General features: G+C 29.8%; 1 protein-coding gene across 1 annotated transcript in view; it reads right to left on the bottom strand.

Moving 5' to 3' along the window:
* Nucleotides 1-3,979: 3,979 nt before the first annotated feature.
* The window catches only part of LOC111626439 (transmembrane protein 18-like), a 24,541-nt gene continuing 4,149 nt past the window's right edge, over nt 3,980-24,371 (bottom strand). The window contains exons 2-5 of the mRNA XM_023369810.1: nt 15,270-15,387; nt 9,759-9,813; nt 9,492-9,585; nt 3,980-4,415 (exon numbers count right to left, since the gene is read on the bottom strand). Of these exons, the coding sequence (XP_023225578.1) occupies nt 4,281-4,415; nt 9,492-9,585; nt 9,759-9,813; nt 15,270-15,387 (402 nt within the window). The 3' untranslated portion in view covers nt 3,980-4,280. The remainder of the gene's footprint in view (nt 4,416-9,491; nt 9,586-9,758; nt 9,814-15,269; nt 15,388-24,371) is intronic.

Raw genomic sequence — 24,371 nt, forward strand, 5'->3', positions numbered from 1 at the left:
CAAATATTTTAATTCTTAATCATATTAATATTTTATTACTTTTTATTTTAGTCTTAAATGTTTAAAAATTAAGTAAACATTATTCATGTATTTTGTTTTCAAATTATATATTCAAAATTTTTTTAAAACTTTATTTTGATTTTTGGTCCGTGACCCAAATAGCTACAACTTGCATTAAGATGATGATTAGTCATCGTTGGTATAGAATCCATCATTTAATGTTAATGAATTACCAGTTAAACTAGAAAGTTAGGCGAGATAAAAGCATAGGCCTATATCTTGATGTTTGTCAATAGCCTTAAACTAAATTTCCGACAAACCCATTTATTTATCATCTGTCCAGATAAACAAGTAGTAGCCATCAATCTGTTTTGAAGAATCTTAATTTCTAATTAATAGTGTACAAAATAGTATGACAAATAGTTTATAATGCATTTCATAATGGAAATAATTATATGTGATTCATAAACGCACGATAAAGTGTTTAAACTATATATTTAATAGCAAACATAAGTTTAAATTAGCGCTGTTTTGCTAACATTCAATAATTTTAAGTCAGAAGAACAATACATTTTATTTTACATGTTGTAAAATGTTACTTGAAGAAATTTAAGCGTTTAAATTTGATTAAATACAATATATATATATATTAATATTTCGATGTAATATTTGAGATTTGTTTATCGCATAATTTATAATCAAATTTATATTACTGTATATAAAAAAACTATGCGATAATTTATTATTAACACTTATAGCAACAGAACTATCATTCTACCTGTACACAATTAGTATTCATTGATATTGATAGTGCAGACCTTGAAAATGATCATTATTAATTAGTACCTTGAAAATTACTATTCATTATTATTATTATTATTAGACAATAATAAGTGTTTCTCTACCTTTATAGAATTATCGCCCCCTTTATAAGTGTCGAAAGAAATTTTAATATCGCCCCCTTTTCTTTATCAAATATTATTTTATACTTTTTATGTTTTATAAAAAAATCATAAATAAATAATTATTTATTCAAATACAAATTTCGCAACAATTAGTTGTCAATTCTAGAGTTGTATATTAAGATAAATAAGTATTAACGTAATCATCTAGGCCGACGAAGTTGAGCCAACTTGTTTATATTTTGTTGAAAACTAGTTAAAAATAATTCAAATCACTTTTTCGAGTTACTGTATTTGCAAACGATTCGTTCTTTGCACAACTGAAGAACGGCACTAAATCCTTATCTACGACACAAGAAGTTGGAAATGGCATAATTAGCAATTTGATTTCATTCCATAGCGTTTTAAACTCGTTTCTAGTTTAAAACACTCTTTTATTCAAAATATTTCAGTTTTATCTTGTGTAAATAAAATTTAGGCTTCGAAGTTGATCGAATTTTCTTGCAAATGAGCGGGCATCATATTTACATCTACATGAAAAGGGTTAAAGAACGTAGAGTTCAATATAACTATAAAACGCCAAGAAAAATACGTCCGATACACTCGAAAACGAAAACGCAAACGAATCGATGGAGACCTTTGCCGAAATAAAACGGCCCATCAGTGAACAGAACGGNAATTTAATAATTTTAATTTAATTGTATTTAAAAATGCCTTCAAAGTAATATACAGTTACACCAAAAAATGAATATATGTGATTTAAGATTTTAACTCACTAGAATGCTAAATCAATGAGAATCCTGAGCTTGTTTCTTTGCAACGAGACAGTTCCACCTGGGGGTAATAGGAGACAACGACACCTGAAGTGTATTTCTTATGTCCAGTTTATTCTGTTCTGTCATCCATTAAAAGTCGTACAAATCCGAAGAAATACCACAGTAAATAAAATGGAAATAATTTAATGTTCCTTGGGTGGCCCGGTACCAGTCTGTGGCCGGGGGGTTGGGAACCACTGCTCTATAAGAAATTACTACTACTTTCAAGAAAATTGCAAAATAACTAACAAAATAATTTCAAAAATCACCTTGGAAGATTTTTGAAATTATATTTTATAACTGAAGTGAATAATTATTTTAGTTTAAAGTTTATTTTATATATTCAACCATATTTGAAGGAGGAATGGTGAAAAATTACAATGTCAATTTATACAAGATTAATTTGTATAGATAACAGAAGATAATCCTATACTTTTAAAGGAAATCTCATAAATAGGAACTTACAAAACTTTAATCTATTCCAAATTAAAAAATTACAGAAAAATCAGCACCTGATATCTAGATTTGATACTTCTCCTTAATGTTCACAAGTTTCAGATATAATTATATCTTCAAAAAAAAAATTATCATCTATTACTATATATATAATGTATATTTACTTTAAATTTTGAAAAGTTAAGTGCAAATTATAAAAAAATCATTTCTATGAAATAAACATCCTCAATTTTGTCTGAACAATACATTAAACAGAATTCTTAATGTCATCTAACGTGATACAGAATATAAAAATTCATTATATAGCTTATAGCATTCTTATGAAATGAATTTGATATACAACAGTCATAAGTAACCTGCATCTCCTGGTAGCATGCAGTCCTTGGAGCTTTGGCAATGTAATTTTATTTTCCTGTTTTCTGCCTTATGCCATTATGCAGTATTAGCTGATGTTTGTTATGAAGAACATTCAAACTAAACATGACCAATAAAAATACGAGAATAAACTATATATTACTAGTTAACATATATTATTTTGGTATATAGTGTATTGGCAGCTATGGAGTATGTTGGTACTCAGCAGGATTAAAGTCTACGACTCCATAAGAAAAAAATGTATGCAGCCTACTAGAAGCCTATATTTTCTTGCAGCTTGCACAAAGAAATAGTTGCTTAACACTGTTATATGATGACTGGCAATTTTCTGATTACTACAAACTAAGAAATAACTGCATACTTTTTATGAATTAAATATGAAACTAGATATCATTTTAAATTGTAATATAATGTTGATAGAGTCGACAAACACTCACTGTATAATGTAAGGAGTAACACTATTTTAATTCTGATTTAAAGAGTACAAGATAGTCTCATCTCATCATCAAATTGAATAATCTCAAAGCCTTTAACTTGAATTAAAATAGAGTGACTCCTTAAATTACATAGAAAGTGTTTGAACATAATAAAACAAGATAAATATCAAATTAAAATCATCAAACAATGAATAATTTTAAACAGTTAACTCTTAAATTTTGTTATATTGCAATACATTCAAATTTATAATAAATTTGATTTATAATTTTTATAAACATATTTCTTATTAACAGGAACATTCTAATAATGCCTATCATTTACAATAATAGAGAGGTTGCGGCTGACGTTGACAATGCGAAAACATGTACGTCAGACGTTCAGCGCCGCCTTCCTGTAAGCCTAAACATTTGACAATGGCATTTGGAATGTTGAGCATGATTCCACTGACATTCCAAATGCCATTGTCAAACATCTAGGCTTACAGGAAGACTGTGCTAAATGTCCGACGTATACATTTTCGTGTTGAAAACGTCGGCTGCAACCTCTCTAAATATTTGAAAAATGTTTTGAAGCAAAAACTTTATAAAATAAATTTTCTCACAAATTAATCACTTAATGTTGTTTTTCTACAATAAAATAAGAGATGAGTTAACAGTAAATTTATTTAATGATGTGCTGGCTTTGTTTTGTTCATTTTTAAAATGTGATTGATATTTTGCTATTTTAAGGCATTTTTAACTTCTAAAAATTGAAAGTGAATATATATTTAAAATATGAAAACTGCTTTTTCTGTATAATGAATTTAACAATATGAAATGTTTTAAAATAAATTCTTTTTAATTTAATGCTTTGAATTTCAATAATAAACTTTTTGCAAGTTTTTCTACTTTTTTTTTATAAATGAATTTTGAATATACACAATTTAAAAAAAGGATGTAATTTTCATTGAAAACGTAACTGCCAATATTAAAATATTTATCATAACATATAAATTATTCACAATTAAAATAATTTTAAAAATGCAAAATATGTTTCTAAAATAGAATATAAAGTTTTAGTATATTGAAACAATCCAATATTGTCAAATTTGAAAACAAAATTAGAATTACATACATTTCATTTTTTAAGAAAGGCAGCCACTACAATCCCATTAAAAAAAAAATAATAAGTGTATTTTTAATATACATCTAAAATGTATATGATATTTTTTGAGATCTGCTTTATAGTAGCAGTTCTTTAATTGGCAAATTAGATCTAGGCAATAGTATTATTAATAGAGAGAAAACTGACTAACTCATTCATTCTTTTTTAAAATATCACCATCTTTTATAGATGATGTTTTATTTAGTTCTTTTTCTTTTATTTCTTTCCTCAATTGGGCTTGTTTTAATTTTACCATAAGATTACCGGATGTCCATAGCCATTGGCCCTAAGAAAAAAAAAACCATCTAATTATAAAAAAGAAATTTTTTTATTAGTAAAAATTAAGAACTAAAACTTAAATTTATTACTAATATGCATAGTGTACTTTCAAATTTTACAGTGAAATATTAATTCTGCCAAGATAAAGTAGAAAAAATAATTGAATTATGCTAATTTATGACTATGATTTAGATGTAAATCCATCAATACAGAGGGTGTCACATTTTAATTAGTCACCCAAAATATCTTGAAAATATGCATACCATGAAAAAAATGTTCTAGACAAAAATTCATGATCATTAATAGAACTCGAGAATTAATAGTTAATTGAAAGATCATGTTTGCTTTGAATTCCTCAAATAAAGGTCAGCTCTCTACCACATTGTAACAGAGAAACTCAGTGATAATCATAAAATGCAATAAATTGACTTAACCTTGACATTTCTGTGGTGTGCTACCATGCAGAAGGCAATGAGTTTTTGGACAAGACAGTGATGGACGACAAGCAATGGGTCAAGTTTGAAAATGTAGAGACAAGAGACCAAATAGTGGATGACCACTGGGTCTTAACTTCCAAGAGAGTTCAAGCAGACAATTAACAAAAAGCTTATGACAACTGAGTTTGGAATTGAAGAGTTTTGTTGACCAAATTCATGAAGTCTGGATGACCATCATTGCAGCTGTATACTGTGTGACTCTTCAATAACTACAATGGGCAATAAAAAATAAGAAAAGAAAATGTTATCATTGGGTATTGTCCTCCAACATAATGCTTATCCTCACACTGTGACACAGACATGGGAACACCAGAAGTTTACAGGGAAGTGTTTGATAATCTGCAACACAGTCCAGACTCAGGATTATGTGATTTCCAGCTGTTCACTTACATGAAGCAGTGAGAAAAAGGGAATGATTCCAAGGTAACGAAAGTCTAGTGTGAAAGGTTGGCTGAGCAACTACATAGCTACTTTCTTTAATAAAGATATAGAAAACTGATTCCATAATATGATAAAAGCCTAAATTGAAATAGTAATTATGTAAAAAAGTAGCTAAAAAGGCTAACTGTTGAAAATAAAACATTTTTGATCTTAAATGTTCATTTTTTCTTGGCACACTGGGAGGTGAAAAAATTTACATAATTTGACTAGTTTTAAAATTCCTGTTATATATGTGAGATGTATTTCTGTGCAATGTAGATACAAAACTAAGATTAAAAGAGCTATAGCAGTTTTAAAAACAAATCTATAAATAATTTTTGATCCAGTCAAAATGGCCAAACATTACAAAAATATATTTATTAATAATTTTACATCCAAAAAGTAGGACATTTTAACAAAAAGTAGGACAAGTAGGAGTTGGGAAGATAGTCATTATTAAAAACATAGCAATTTATTTTTTGAATCATTTGGCATTACATCCTATTTCAGGAATCTTTGTAAATAAATTATTTCAAAGTGTACTTTTTGTCCATTTTTTCTTTTATGGTGATAAATACATGGTTTGTTTAAGTAATATCATAGGGATATTTTAATAAATTGAATATCAACTCAGCTTCTTTTAAAACATTTAATAAACATTTAACACCTTATAACGCTGAGAAATATTTATTAAAACACAAATGTTTTCAGCCTAATGGAATAGGCCATCATCAGGTGACAGGCTATCAAACTTTGAAAATTGCGTTAAATGGAACTTTCGAACATTACAAATTCAAAATTAAATAAATTAACCAATCACTATACAAAATAACTATAATAAATAGATTGAATCCATATTAATATAAATATTAATATGGATGATGATGGCCTATTCCATTAGGCTGAAAACGTTTGTGTTTTAATAAATATTTCTCAGCATTATAAGGTGTTAAATGTTTATTAAATGTTTTAAAAGAAGCTGAGTTGATATTCAATTTATTGCCAATATGGCGACACCGGCCAGGAAATATAAGGAATATAGGAAATTGGTATTGAAGTTAATAAAGGCGGATAGTAAGCTGGAATTTCTTAAGCAATGTCTACTTAACAAGATTTTCCCAATGTCTATTTATAGAATATATATTCCAAAGGAATGTACTTTGTTGAAAGAAAAAATTAGAAAAGACTGTCTATGTAAATCCATCAGAATCACAAAAAATAAAAGGTATGGAATATTATAAGATCTCATTGCATTAGAAAATGAAATATATATTAACCACCTGGGAAGTCTCAATGAATTTAATGCGAAAGTGGTCATGTTGACAGAAAAGGTAAAAAAAGTTTAAGGAAAAGATATATCAAGAAAATGACATGGATCTTGAGTAAGCAAGTACCAAAAAAGAAAAAAACAAATGTAAACCCATCGCCTTTTGTTTTATGGGACCAAGTTCACATCCCAACTGAAATCAAGGAAATTCTACAAAAAGGTCCTAACTTTGTTCCGGAAGACGGAAAACTTATGGCAAACTTCATTAGTGGAAATGGAGAGAGGATTATTAGAATTTAATGAGTTAGAAAGGGATTTTTTCCGATGGAAGACTGTTCTTAGGGATCGCACCTGCAGAATGAAGAACAAGGAAATAAAACAACTAAAACATGAAAAACAGTGGTTGAATGACAACGAATTGGTCCTAACACGAGTGGACAAGAGTAAACATATGGTTATAATGGAAAGAAAAAGCTATAACAAAGCCTTGGAAGAATATATCAGAAGAACAGAATAAAAAGCATTGTCACAATACATAGACAGCAGGTAAATAAAAGCATTGTCTCAAACATAGACAGAAGAGTAAAAAAAACTTGAACAAGCTCCATTAAGTTCCACATTAACTTTTCTTAAACGATCTCATAACCCGAACCCAGCAATTCCAAGAATATTTGCCTTTGCAAAAATACATAAGGAAGGCAAAGAGGTCAGACCAGTGGTGGAGAAATGCAGAGGGCCCACGTACATTTTGGAAAAACGTTTACATATTCATTTCAGATCTATTATGTAACAGTGATCTTGTTGCACATAACCTGACCAATGTCGTTAAGGAGTTACAAGAGTTAAGTTTAATGGATGAAGAAGTTGGGTCCGTTATGGATTTTGAAAGCCTGTATCCATCGGTAAGGATAGAATCCTGTTATGAAGCTTTAATCAAATTTATGCTCTGCATAAACCCGGAAGTTGGTGCATTTGAGAATGATTTGAAGGAATTAGCCAAGTTGATATGTTATGAGTCCTTCTTCGGCTATGACAAGCAGATATACAGACAGAAGAAAGGCGTACCTATGGGAAGCCCAATGTCAGGGTTGTTATGCGAACTGGTTTTATGCAACTTAGAAAAGCAAGTTGTTAATAGCTTCAAAAAAGATATTATAATCTACAAAAGATATGTGGACAATGTGTGCATTATATGGAGAAACGGTGAAAGAATACACGAGTTTATACAGGTTATTAACAACACCAACAATGGTTTGAAACTGAAACTAGAGCAGAAGAGTCACGAAAGAATACATTTTCTAGATACAGACATACAATTAAAAGGAGATTGCATAAAAATGAACATTTACATAAAACCTATGCACAATCCTCTCTACATACCAGCTAATTCGAATGACCCGCATGAATACAAAATGTCAGCATTTCGTGCACTCATTAGGAGAGCATTTACTTATTGCTCCAATGTATTGGACAGGATTAAAGAGATGGACAGAATTAAGGAAGTAGCTTCAAATTTGAGTTACCTCAAAAGTACAATTGAAGGGCTAATAAAAAATTATGAAAGAGGCAAGAGATTAAGAACTGGAGCAGATCAATTTAAGATCATCAAATTTACATATAATAAAAACTTCAGGGACATCATGAAGCAAGTTTCAGACAGAAAACACTCCAAAATTGTTTACAAAAGAGGTCCTAATTTATATAGTATTCTTAGAAACGATAAGGACAAGCTTAAGAAAGAAGAAACAGCAGGCATGTATAAAATTCCCTTTGAAAACCAACAGCTAGGAATTATGAAGGACTATATTGGAGTCACTAGACGGAATTTGGTTATTAGGCTTAAAGAATACAGATATGACATTAGTAAAGCACAATGTACCATGGTTTTGTCAAGTATGGCACAAGCGGAGGCTTCAGTAGTTAAATGGAATGAAGCATCTATTCTCAAGACGTTACGGTCCCCATCGTTGGCTTTGCAACATGAAAAAATTGAAATTTATAAGAGTAAATTAAGGGATGGCTGTATCAATGCAAGGGATGCTGATGGTTTAGCTTCAGCATGGAAGTTCTTTGTAAAAAAGAGAAGTTAAAACACACAAATTCTTAGTTACTATCTACCTTTTTAATGCAATGCTTTTTGCTATATATATTTTTATGAATTTAATCCTTTTGTGCATTTAATCTTTTAGGTTTATTTTTGTTTTTAGTTTTATATCACACTTTATTATTTATATTAATATGGATTCAATCTATTTATTATAGTTATTTTGTATAGTGATTGGTTAATTTATTTAATTTTGAATTTGTAATGTTCAAAAGTTCTGTTTAACACAATTTTCAAAGTTTGATAGCCTGTTACCTGATGATGGCCTATTCCATTAGACTGAAAACGTTTGTGTTTTAATAAATATTTCTCAGCATTATAAAGGTGTTAAATATTTATTAAATGGATATTTTAATTTTTATTTATATATGCATGTATTAAAGTTGTGTGTACCTGTCATTCTCTCCTGTACAGGTGTGATACCACACACACTACACAAAAGCCTAGGAACATTACAATTGAATAGAAATACATACATAACACTACAGAAGGCCACTATATTGAATACATGCCACATTGTTAGGAAATTTCTGAATACAGAAAGACACTTATTTTAGTTTTTGCTTGCTTGACTCTGGTCTGGCAAAGTACACAGCCACCAGTATCAACAAAGTATAACCCACTAAATACTGTATAATAATAAATTATTTTCTTCCCCTCATGTTGAGCAAAAAAATAAAAACTTTAAATAAAAAAATAATAAAATTTAAAAATCTAAAAGTAAACTGATTTATAATAATTTCTACAAAATTATTATTATTATAACATATAAAATATGAAAAAAATTTTACTTACAACCATCACAAGACAATTTAAAAGTAATGGTGTAGAGAAAACAATGGATATGAATAATCCACTGCTATCAAAATACTGATGTCTGGCAAAATACCTATTGAAAATATTTTACTTTATAAACATTTAAATAAACAATAATAAACACCATTAATTAAAAATAAATTACTTTAGATGTAATTTTTTAAGCAATTAAAATTTTTATCTCAAATTATACTTAAAATATTATTTGAAAATTATTTAAATTAAGTAAAATCTTACTGAACTTACTTCCAATTTTTTGCAGCAATCTCATTTAGTGTTTCAGAGAAATACACTAGTAATACTGTAAAATATATTTAATGTGAATTAAAAACTTATCTAATCAATAATAATTGTTTATAATTAAAAAATAAAATTCATTTCAAAAATAAATTTTTGCATTTCAATAAATTCATATTTCCTTGTTAAATGTGCTTCATACACTAATAATTAGACAATGAATTTTTTAAAGAATTAACTATTAAAATTTAAAACCTGTTATAGTAGGTATCATTTAATAAAATAATGTTTTGAAATAAAATAAAAATGCTTTAAAAAAGTTTTTAAATGGAATCTTAAAGTCAATTAATCAAAAATATTGATGAAAGATCCCTTATATTTTATTACTTCAATATTTTTCATCAAAGAGATTTTTACAAACTAACTCATTTGAGAAAATTAATGCATGAAACAAATGTATGAATAATAATTATTGCATTGCTTGATTAAAACTAACAGCTTACAAGAAATAAATCTAATTTCTACATGAAAATATTCCAAAATATGTTTTATCTATATCTACAAAATAATATATAAATTAAATCAGCAAGAAATTATAAAAAAATTTAAATTAGCAAATTTAAATGAATAATGTACTGTATATGAATTAAGGTGTTCCTTAAAGCTTGGCACTATTAATTTAGAAATTATAACTGCTTACTCAGAAAACCCAAAATATTTTATTATGGAATTTTTGGTTTCCTAAATAAGCAGTTATAATTTCTAAAGTACAGAAATCAATTTTGATTAATTACAGATCAATTTAAATTATGTCACAATTACTATAAGCTTTCCACTAAGAATACAAAATAGTTTCTAATAAATTTTTATGAAATTTCAATGACAAATTTCTAATCAATTTATCATCATCTATTAAAAAAACAACGAATATTGTAAATTATAAAAGTATATTAAGTCCTCACTTATTATTGCTGATAAGTTCTTGGAAACTGCAACTTTAAGCAAAATCATATATAACAAAACCAATTTTACCACAGGCCAATTGATAAAAACAAGAGTTAAGATCTTGTGGCATGTTTCTGTTCACAAAAACATCACCAAACTTCTAAGACCCAAAGCACTTCTAATATTAAACATTGAAATAAATTTGAGCTATTCATACAATTAAGAAAGATTAATATAAACAAGTAAACTAATTAATTACCCAAGTTTTTGTGAATATCAATGAGTGATGGCAGTCATAGTGGTAATGGGTGGTATGGGGGGAAAAAGAATTTAATCCTCATCACTGATGATGGTAAAGATTATTAATTAAGAATGTTTGCAAAGCAAAAAATGTAAGAATCTCCTACCACCACACAGTTCAAGTACAGACAATTGGCAATTCCAACAAACTGCAGAGAGCACTGCATAAATTTAAAATGGCAAAATCAAACAGGGCAAGTTTATTTACAACTTACATTGACATTAAATGATGCCTTATGTATTGTTAATGTGGATATAGGTTACATTTCAAAGTAGGTGAAAGTATAATATATAAAAACTGTTAAATCAGATTTTGGAAGAAGAATTTGGTTATTATTCTTATTGGATTAGTTTCTGTAACCTCCAGTTTTAAATTCGCATCTCAAAGAATCAATTTTTATTGTTTATAAAGAAAATTCAATAATAATTAAGAGAACAACAGTTGTAAAGGATTATAAATTATTTTTTCTCATCAATTTTATAACAAAATAACATTGAAGACTTACTATATAATACATCCAGATTTTTCTAATATCTAGTTTAATATACGTATTTTAATAGTTTAATAATTGCAAATGAATAAAGGTATTATTAGCTGTAATTTACAGTGTCATGAAAATACATTTCCATCCTATAAATTAAGAAATTCATAGAAATGTGCTTTTATATTTGATTCCTTGCTATTACTCTATTATTTATATTTAATATTGGTTGTATTATAAATTAGACATTCTATTTTTGGAATAATGCCATCGGTATAAAAGAACTTTTATAATTACATTAAAACCATTGATTATACAGTTGATCCCCCTATAAGACGGTAGATAGGTTCCGTTCTTTATGAATCAATTTTGTAGGAATCACAGCCCGACACATGTGAAGTTTACGAACTACGGCTGTTTGAAAGGTTTTCTTCCATAAAATTAATCGATTCTAGACTAATCCGACTCAACATTTCCAAAATACATATATATTTTTGGAAATAATCTGTATAAACTACGCTATAAACAAAAAATTGTAGGATTACTTACCGAGTGTGCACCATTCGACATCACCATTGCTCAAGCTTGTTTTCGTCGCGGAACAGCGCAGCAAACCGCGGCCGCAATTTCTGATGTTATTTTTCTGCGAAAACTTCGTTGAACTTTGGAGACATCATTAATATAAATAATTTTAATCGCCGTTGAATAAGAAATGTTTCTTTCACAAGAAATGTATAAAATTACAGTACTGTATTAGACTTACAGTACCTAATTTACATACTGTACAGACAATAGCTCGCCTAAACTCTCCGTAGCGTGGCACTAGACGGCGGAAAGTATATATATAATTATAATAAAGTTACAATAAATTAAGTTAATATATAATTATATATACAGTACCTAATTTACATATAATTATATGTACAGATGATACTAAACTCAATTTACCCGCCTAAACTGTCCGTAGCGTGGCGTTGGACGGCGGAAAGTAGTTCGGCTGCCTGATGACGTTTTACGTAATTATAGGAGTTTTTTTTTTACCGTTGTTTACGGATACTGCCACAATTTTTTCGCCGTCTTATAGGAATCGTAATTATAGGAACCCGTCTTATAGGGGGATCTACTGTATTCAGTTTAATATATTAAATTTTCAACACTTCAAACTTTTATCAGCGATTATTATGAATTTACAGTATAATACTTATAAAATTTATTGCATATACCAAAATTAATTTGAAATCATGATGCATATAAAGACTCCTCAAAAGTTGGAAGTTTCTTATAAACAATAAGAGACTATCTTCCTTACTTTTTCCAGCAAACAATTTTATTATTATACTCAATTTTTTGTTTGAAATCCTGATGCAGGTCCCTAAACAAGACCAAAAATGTTTGTGTTATAATAAAATTGTGTACTGGAAAAAGTAAGATTCTGAAATTCATATATGCTCAATTTCTTTATATAAACTGGCATAGTATCTGCATATAATCTACACACATTCTTCTATAAGTTATACTTTAAATCATCTCTAGATGACTTAAAATACCTAATACAATGTAAATGTTATGTACATAATTATGGCATCCCTTGCATAACACAGAATTTGATTAATACGTGAAATTAACTGCAGCAATCTCTTTATATACGTGGCAGAAGTTTTAATTTATGCAGCTTTACCAGTTGTCTCTACTTAATCAAAATATGGTATCTATGTTAATGCAATTTTGATATAGACAATAGAATTGAGGAATTAATTACCCTTTCAAATCAAAGGGTAATTACATGTACTGTATTGTTCAAGAAATAACAACAAGGAAAAGGACTACATGTTCAGTATAGATTAACCATCTCAAGCTTAACTACATACTATACAGTAGCAATGTAACATTTTTTTTTCTTTCAACATTTACAGATTGCTTTTGTTCAATGACCTGAAAGAGAAATACATAGAGCAACACAAAATATTTAAAATACATGCAAATTCAAGTTTTACTTTTTGGAATGTTTTTAGAATTTTAATATTTTTGATCTACAATTGGCTAAATCTGTGAATGAAGAACCCACAGATATAGACTGTAATCAATTTTATCAATATTAAGTTGTATCTGCTAACAAATCACAAAAACAATATAAAAGTCATAAAATAGCATGGAAATAGCTCTGTTGAAAATTCCCCCCTCTTCACATACAATAATTTTCTATTTAATGTTATCTTGAGGACATCTTAAGTATCAAAAGAATTTAAACACTTGTTACTAGCAAAACTTTTTGTACTGATGTAACGAGTGAGTGAGTGAATTTGTAGTACAAACGACGAGTATAGCTAAAAAAAACATCTATTAATTTATTGAATGCTTGCTAATTCCTGTTTCAGATTGAATGCAATTCATTATCAACAGCATAAATTGCAAAACAAAATATGGATTAAAAATATATGTATGTATATAAAATAAAGTAAATAAATTCAATTTAATTAAGAACAAAAACAACTATTTTCATTATTCACACTAAAGTTTAAAGTTTATATTAATTTATTATACATAAATAAATTTTAAATTATTTAATTAGTAATTAAAAAATTCTGTATTAAAATTCCAAAAAACTAGTTTAACTGATATAAACTAATAATAAACTTTTGATATATTAAATCACAAATCAAAGTGGTTGTATATGCAGCAAATAACACAAATGATGTTCATTGTAGATGAATGAAAATATTAGTATCATAGAATATTTTTGCTTTACACTGAATTCTTTGGTGTTTGTGTTAATAACTTTAATTTTTGATTAATCCAAAATTAGTTAAATTAGATTTAATATTTTCATATTATGAAAACATTTGTTATTTATTGCTTAGCTGTACTTCATACCAGTTATTGGTTGTAGTGTGTCTTATTTTATCGTTATCCCAATATGGTATGCAGATATGAATTAAATTACAGTAGAGCATCGATTATCCGACTCAATTGGGGACTGGGATTGGTCAGATAACTGAAAAAACGGATAACTGAAAAATATGTAAAATACATTATTAGTATAGTATATTAGTATATCCCATGTAATTAGTATATTAGTATATCACTATTAACCTACTTTGCGTTGAATTTTCATCGATGTTAACCTAACAAAATTTTATTTTAAATAATAATCTTCGCTATTGTGTCGTTAAAAATTATTTTAAAATTATTTTATTGCTTACAAAACAAAACCACTCATAATCAGAAAATTAAGCCTCGTTTAAATACTTGCCTCCCTTTCATGGTCGAGCCAGTGTTGCCAGCTAAAACATCAAAAATTTAACAAAAATAATATTAAAGTAGCCAAGACATAGTCAAATATTATAGCGCCGCATCACCAGCAGACATTTGAATTTCCCGACTAGAACGTGGTCAGTTAACCGATGTGACGGTTGATCAGGGGTCGGATAATCAATGCTCTACTGTAATTTAAAATTTATTTTGTATTACTAGTACATTCTATATATTAACAGGACTTATTATACTGGAATTATGGATGCAGAACATTATTTTTGAATTGTAAGACTAAATATCTGCATCCATAATTCCAGTAAAATAAGTCCTGTTAATATATAGAATGTACTAGTAATACAAAATAAATTTTAAATAGAGTTATTAAAAAAAAGGACAAAAAGGCATAATAATTAAAGCTCTACTGTAATTTTTACACTGGCAAATTCTAAACTTATCTGCAACTGTTCATAAATACAATAAAAATAATTCATAAACAATTTTCACTAATTAGTTTATATATAACAATAAAATGTAATCTTACATAATATACAAAAGAATCCTGCTTGAAAGTTTCCATGATGTCTAGTAACTAATGTTAGAAATGTAATAAAACCATGTGTCATCATTAAGATTATTATCCAGGGTTCAGTCCATTCGACCTGAAATATAGTCAAATTTTATTTTATATAAAATTAAAAATTTACAAATATTTATAAAAATCAGTGTTCGAAAAATATATTACAGCTCTCCTTAATAGTCCGACATGTATGGGACCAAAGGGGTGTTGGATTAACAAAAGTGTCCAGATTACCGAAAATAATTACATATTTTGCATTGTTTTGCTAGCAGTAGCTTACAATATTCCCTACTTGAACTGTTCGAACAGAACTGCTCACAGAAACCACACGAAATGTGTGTCATCGTGTAAGATTTGGATGGGGAGATTCACGTCGCAACATGCTTCTGTGCAAGCACACACATAATAGGAACGGGTACCTTGACGGGAGATGCATAGGACTACTGAGCATGTCGGATTAAAAAACGTTGGACTATCAAGGGAGAGCTGTATTGTAGTATTTACACTGTAGTGTCATTGTCCACGGTGCAGCACCAAAATCCAGACAAAATTCAATTTCAAATTCCTGCTGTCCTATACCATCGGTAGATGTTGTGCTTGGTGTTCAAATATCTTGACACATACTAAATCATAACCTCAAAACAGTCACAATGTTGAAACCAAGTGCAGAGTATAACCGAAGAGCTGCGATCATCGAAAGTATTTGCACTGGGTGCTCAGCAACAGAAATCATTCGGTTCTTTGGGTATCCGAGATTGACTGTGTATGACGTCGTCACAAAGTACAATGAGTTGGAGAAGTCCAATAAAGGTTTTACAACACTGGCAAGGAAAACTCATTTGAAGGAGTATGTTATCAGGATGTCCAAAATCATTCAACGGGCTCAGGAGCTGATTTTTGAGGATCCAGGTCAGTCAATCTGAAAATTGTCATCAGTTATTGGTATGAGTGAGAAAACTATGCATAGAATCGTTGAGGAAGACCTTTGCTACATGTCTTGCATAATTAAAAGTGAGTCAGTCATTTGGTGCAAAATTGGTTGTTGGACATCATCATATCACAAATCAAAGTGGTTGTATATGCAGCAAATAACACAAATGATGTTCATTGTAGATGAATGAAAATATTAGTATCATAGAATATTTTTGCTTTACACTGAATTCTTTGGTGTTTGTGTTAATAACTTTAATTTTTGATTAATCCAAAATTAGTTAAATTAGATTTAATATTTTCATATTATGAAAACATTTGTTATTTATTGCTTAGCTGTACTTCATACCAGTTATTGGTTGTAGTGTGTCTTATTTTATCGTTATCCCAATATGGTATGCAGATATGAATTAAATTACAGTAGAGCATCGATTATCCGACTCAATTGGGGACTGGGATTGGTCAGATAACTGAAAAAACGGATAACTGAAAAATATGTAAAATACATTATTAGTATAGTATATTAGTATATCCCATGTAATTAGTATATTAGTATATCACTATTAACCTACTTTGCGTTGAATTTTCATCGATGTTAACCTAACAAAATTTTATTTTAAATAATAATCTTCGCTATTGTGTCGTTAAAAATTATTTNAAAGTGAGTCAGTCATTTGGTGCAAAATTGGTTGTTGGACATCATCATGTTTTGGTCGAAAGAATTCTGGCCTCCCAACAGTCCAGATTTGAATCCTTTGGACTTTCCAAACCTTGCATTATTGACAGCTGCTATTGATGCGGCATTTGCCGATATGGACCATGACACATTAAAGTGTGTCTGCGCACACTTCAGACCAAGAATGGAGGCAGTCATTCAAGCAGGAGGGGGATATATTGAGTAAATGTATTCTTTATGGCCTTACAAACAATGTGATAAAAAAAATTTGTAAACCTTTTCGCAATAAAAAATATGTTTGAAAAAAATGTGTAATTTGTCTAAATTTTGGCACTGCATCTTGTATATATACAATGTTCCGAAAAAATGCACTGTTATGCAAATCTGTGCTATAGAAAACAAAGGACTAATACAAAACATAAAGTTAGGTTCTAGAAGCTAGCAAAAGCATACAATTCTTTTTAGTTACTAAGAGAAATATGTTTATTAAGGTAATTGATAATTCATTTCCAATCAATTAACAATCACAATAAAAAATATTATGCCTTAATATTAATTTTAGTTAAATGAGAGTATTTTCTTTTTACAAAGTATTGTAGTCATCTCAGCTCTTAAATCTATTAAAAAAGATTAAGAAAAATTATTCTTAACTTTCTGTATTTACCAAAGTTGAAATAAACTACTTAAAATACAGTAGAACCCCTCTAATCCATCACCTTTGGGACTGGGGGTATGGTCGGAACGCAAAAAAAATCGGATTATCAGAAAAAAATAAAATAACAATCTTCCCCTTTGTCCAGTCTTTGTGCACCGCTAATTTTTCATTTAATGAAAGAGTAACGTGTTTACGTTTCACTCCCGACATGTTGAAAACACACACAAAACTGTACACGTACACATTATGTAAAACATATACTGTAACGAACACAGAAAAACGCCATGGACGGTGAGTCACCGACGAGTCGGGACAAGTTTCTCGACTACGACCATGGTCGGATTAACCGGAGCGACGGACTAGCCGAGGGCGGAATAGAGGGGTTCTACTGTATTAGAAATATATAAATTTTTGATAGAACTTAGTAATTTCTTTCACTTTCCTAACTTTTCACCCAAAGTGAATATTAAAATAACTATAAACCAGAATTAAAAACTTTAAAACCATTACTTTGTTATTTCCTTTATTTTTCTCATAAATGCATTTTGATCTTCCAATCCTCATTAGTATGTTGTTACGTTACACATCATATGATATAGTTTTGCTTACAAACAATAAAAACTAAAAATACAAAGGTACATAAATACTTTTTAAACAACTTACAACTGCCACTTTACAAAATTTCTCCATGACATTCAAGTTCTCATGTCAACACATTTATACACACATTTAAATATAATGAATTTATATTTTCTCTTAATGTTTTTATAATAAAAAAATGCTCTCTTATTTTCCTTTTTTCATTATTTCTCTCAAGTGATATTTCAGTATATCTTGATTTATTATACATTACTTTTGATGTTCTATCAAAAGAGCATGAATACCAAAAATCAACATGTCAAAGGTAGTAGGAAAAACACTAAATTATGTAAACACTCACTACCACACTACATCGATTTAATTTCTACACTCTCAGACATTCATACTTTAGTTTATGCTGGGGCAGTCACAGAAGTGACACACCATGGACTGAAAATGCAATCACAGACAGATACACACAAAACAATTCTATCACAAGACTGCCTGGCAGAGAAGAATAGAAACACAAATAAATGACATTAGACAGCAATTAGGCAGGCTGACACAATACACTAAAAACAATATAACACCCAAATTAAAGAAACAACTCAAACATTTCAACTCAACTTGAAAATGTTTTTCGAGAAAATCAAAACACACACAAAACACGAACATAACAACACACACATTACAGAATACATCAATACACTAAAACAAAAACTTGCAGCCAAAGCACATAGACTCAAACGATACAAAACATGTACACTATGAAAACAACAAAATATGTTATTTACAAACAACGAAAAAACTTTTACAGACAAATTAGTACCAAAACAAACACTGATACACAGCACAGTGGTACACCAACAGACGAAGAACTTGCAACTTATTGGTCTTCTCTTTGGTCCAATGCTGTTACACACAATGCTGATGCAGGCTGGATCGAGGAGGAGAACAGAAACTTGCACAACATACCAACTATGCCCTGTGCTGAAATAAACGTACACATCATCTGCTACGCTGTTAACAGAACACACAACTGGAAGACACCTGGTGTAGACAACATTCACAATTTCTGGTATGAAAAATTTACATCACAGCACCGGGAACTAGCTAAACATCTAACATACATCATCATCAATCCACAAGACATGCCAAAATTTCTTACTCGACATCACCTACATGAAACCTAAAAACAACACCACCACAGACCCCACACAATACAGACCAATTACATGTCTTCCAACACTCTACAAATTATTGACATCCTGTATCACAAACAAAATATACAAACATGTTGAAGAACATGACATTCTTACAGAACAACAAAAAGGTTGCCGTAGAAATCACAGGGGATGCAAAGAACAGTTACTCATAGATTCAGTCATTTTACGGCAAGCACACAAACAACACAGAAACATACACATGGCATATATAGACTACAGAAAAGCATTCGACAGTGTTCCACACAGTTGGCTGCTACATATTCCACACATGTACAAAATACATCCTTCACTCATTACATTCTTCCAAAACACTATGAGAACAAACAACATCTCAGAGTTAGTAACACTTCCATACAAACAAACCAAATATTCATTAGGCAAGGAATTTTTCAAGGATATTTCTTGAGTTTTTTCTGGTTCTGCCTAGCCCTGAACCCATTATCCAACATGTTAAACAACACGCAATATGGCTATAATATCAGGCATGAAAAAACAACACAGTTTACGCTGTCACATCTCATGTACATGGACGACATAAAACTTTATGCATCCACACAAACAACTTCATCAACTCCTACAAATCACACATTCATACACCAAAGACATACAAATGGAGTTTGGCTTAGACAAATGCAAAACACTTCACATAGAAAAAGGAATCCTGAAGAAAGAAGATTTTGCACTTGGAAATGGAGACGTTATTGAATCCATGGAAGAGGGCGAGTTCTACAAGTATTTAGGATTCCAACAGGCCAAACTAACAGAACAAATAAAGCAAAGATTAATTAAAGAATACCAAAGTAGGTTAAATGCTATTCTCAAAGCACAGCTAAATGCAAAACACACAGTTAAAGCAATAAACACATATGTTATTTCGGTACTCACATACTCTTTTGGAGTTATACATTGGACTCACACAGATCTCGAGCAACTCCAAAGGAAAACAAAAAGAACACTTACTAAGCATAATCATCATCATTGTAAATCTGCCACAGAAGGATTAACCCTTCCACGTAAAGATGGCGGACGTGGTCTGATCAACATAGTAAACCTTCACTACAAACAAACATAGTCACTGCAAGAGTTTTTCTATAGGAAACAAGAAACATCACAATTACATAAAACAGTAACTCTAGCAGACAAATAGCACACCATTAAACTTACACTCACATCACACAGACATGACACAACACATAAAAAGAATAGACACCATCAAGCAATCGTGGGCTCGAAAGGCACTCCATGGCAGGCATCCTTATGACTTGGCCCAGGATTTTGTTGACAAAACTGCGTCAAACAGCTGGTTAGATCGGAGATGCCTCTTTGGGGAGATGGAAGGATTCATGATTGCCATACAGGATCAGGTCATAAATACAGTGGGTGATCGGTTAACGAACAGATCGGACAATGAACAAATCGGATAACGAACACTTTCGCGATGGATTTTTATGTTCAGACAACAAACACATGATCGGATAACGAACACCCCACAGAACAAACACAAGAAGAAGCGACGTAAAATAATGAATACCCACTGGTCTTCCCTTGTCTTTGAACAATTCGAAACTTTTCAGAGTGTGGGAGACGTCGACATCGATGCTCAAGCCGGTATATACCGATCGGATAGTATTCCTCTGAACTTTGAAATTCTCCCTTGTAATTCCAGCCTTTTATTTTTCTGACTTTTTCTTTTGTGTATTCGCGAGACTGTCGGGTAGGCACTCGTTAAGTTTTGCGTCTGTTTTTCTTTTCAAAAGGTGAGAGTATAATAGCAAAGGTAGAGAGTGAGCAGAAGATGCCTAATGTTGCTGGGCAATATGGTGTAACAGGTAAACAGGTCATCGAAGAGTTCGTAATGTAACCTAAAACGGATCCGATGACAGAAGAATGCCAAGAACTCTCGAATGAAGAACACCAAGAAACTCGACGAGATACATTTTCTTCTAAAAAAGAGGATTAATGCCGATATCTGTTATTAAAGATTCTTTGTAGAAGTGGGAGGATGTCAGAACGACGGTCTTAGAATGGCATCCAAACCAGGTTGAGGCTTCGGAGTCTCTACAATTACAATGCATTACGAAAAATCGTGAAGAAAAGAGAAAAGCGATCGACATTATACAGATTCTTTAACCCTTTCAAATGGAAAGAATATGACTAATAAAAATGCGAGACTGTGTATATATGTATTTTTATTATTACATATAAATAAACGTAGTAAGAAAGTATATATTTTTTTATTTTTGGGGGTCTCCAGAACGAATTAATTAAATTCCCATTAAAACCTATGGTAAATCGATAATCGGTTAACGAACAATTTGGATAGCGAACAAAGTCATGGAACGGATTACGTTCGTTAACCGATCACCCACTGTACTAAAAACTACAGAAAACACATACTAAAGATACAACACTCACAAATGACATGCAGAAAATGTCACATCATGCCAGAAACTATACAACACATTACTTCTGGGTGCAAGCTCTTGGCACAGACAGATTATTTATACAGACATAATCAAGTAGCAAATATAATGCACCAAGAACTTGCAAACAAACACAAATTATTAGACATCCACGAACATATACTACAAATACATCCCACAGACAGTATTGGAAAACAACAAACAAAATGTACTACAACAGAGCCATAATCACAGATAAAACAGTTTACCACAACAGACCAGACATCACACTCATTGACAAACACAATAAAATCACATACATTATAGACATATCCATTCCAAACACTCACAATGTACAAAACACATGCACTGAAAAAATTAGCAAGTACACAGAACTCGCCCAGGAAATAAGGCATCTGTGGAGGATGGATAGGGTGCTTATTGTACCTGTCGTTCTCTCCTGTACAGGTATGATACCACACACACTACACAAAAGCCTAGAAACATTACAATTGAATAGAAATACATCACACTACAGCAGGCCACTATATTAAATACTTGCCACATTGTTAGGAAATTCCTGAATACAGACACTGACACACTTATTTAATTTTAGTTTTGTTTTGCTTGCTATGCCTTGACTCTGGTCCAGCAGTACACAGCCACCGGTGTCAACCGAGTATAACCCACTAAACCCAACAAATTAATAATTATTATTACAATTTAATTCATACACTACACCCACTGAATTCATTTTTTCTTTATCTTATATGTAAATTTTAGTTTGTTAGTTAATATAGGTACTAATTGATGTCTCTTTAAAATTTTTCTTTTAAATACCTATCAAGTAAGGACATACTGATGAGAATTGGAAAAATTCACAAAAATTTGAATTTTAAATTGATTAAATAGTATATATTGCACACTAGATAAACAATAAACAAACAAAATGTTAATAATTATACTCCAGGAAACAGATCTCAAATATATTGAATTAATATGAAGTTGTCCCATACCACACACTACTTTTTCAAATTAAGATATATGCTCAGAAATACCATTTCTACATTAATCAAGTAATATTCATGATGATTTAAAACTAACAAAAATTTTGATTTTTTTTCAGAAAAAAAACCATAATATTGACACACACATTGTTAAAAATATAATGCAGCAAAGACTTCATAATTAACTATAAATATCCTGATTTTCTCATTTCAAATATGCTCCACTCAAAATTTTAGCATTAAAAAAATATTTCAATGATGTATACAGTATTTTATATTCAAGAAACTTTTTAATAAAAAAAAACTTTCCATTGTTTATCATTTGTGTATCATTGCCTATTTAGGGATGTACTATGATTATGCATTACTGAAATAATTCAAACAATCTGGTACAGTAATCATCTAGATAATTATTTTTGCATTGCTTAACAAAGTGTTGAAGTAATAAAAAGAGAAAACACAATTAAAAATGAGGAAACATTATTGAGAAATGTTGCAAGACACATTAAAATATAACAACAGAATTTTGATAAAATTGCATAACATCCAACAGTATTAATTGAACATAGAGAAAATGTTTGCAAAATTTAACTTCAAACAATATTTTATATTTATTGGTTTAACAGGAAATAATAATAAGGAAAACAAATTACAGTAGAGCGTTGTTTATCCGAATCAATTGGGGACTGAGGTTGTTCGGATAAGTTATTTTTCGGATAACCAATTATGTACGAAAAAATATATTAATTTATCCCGTGTTGAAATTTTTCTCCGTTGCGTATAGCTTCGCGTTGAATTTTCATCGATGTTAAGCCTAACTAAGACTATTGTATCGTTAAAAATTATTTTTTTATTTTGTACAAACAAAATAAATATATTGAAAAATATAAAAACAATAAAAAATTATACTTCAGAAGTTAATTTAGTATCAAAAACGTAAAATATTTGAGTAGCCGAAGACATAGCCAAAGATTGCAGCGCCACAGCACTGGCGAAAATTTAAATTTGTCGACTGGAATTCCTTCGGATAACCGACCTTCGGATAAACAACGCTCTACTGTTTTAATATTCGGCTGCGAATGGTACAGTTCCTTAGAGTTAATATTAAGGAAAAAATGATATCTTAAATATTTTAAGATATTATATGGCTGATTTAATTGCTTACTACTTGATGGATGAACTTGTATTATTGCGTATCTTTCAAGTACCGCGATAAACGTAACAATGGAAGGCTGATATAACCAAACACATTTTATGCTTTTCGCTTTAGTGTTCGTTATATTGTAGTATTTGATTTATATAACTACAAAGGCAGTTATATAACGTTAAAGGTAGTTATATAGTTACGTAGGAGTATATCACATCGAGTGACCAATCTAAGACATTTTTAAAATTTTTTATTTTTACTGTACTGTACATAATTTTAAAATATGTTAGATTGGTTACTTGGTGTGATAAACTCTTATGTAAAGTAATTTTTCTAAATATATATCAAAAGTAAACAGAAATTTTGAGTAAGAGATTGAAAATTCAGCAGAAAAATTTTGAGATTAAAAGAGTTTAAGAAAAAAAATTTACACATTATTTACAA

This window comes from Centruroides sculpturatus, unplaced genomic scaffold (assembly GCF_000671375.1).
Source record: "Centruroides sculpturatus isolate CEXI.00-Female unplaced genomic scaffold, Cexi_2.0 scaffold313, whole genome shotgun sequence".
Classification (NCBI taxonomy): Eukaryota; Metazoa; Arthropoda; class Arachnida; order Scorpiones; family Buthidae; genus Centruroides; species Centruroides sculpturatus.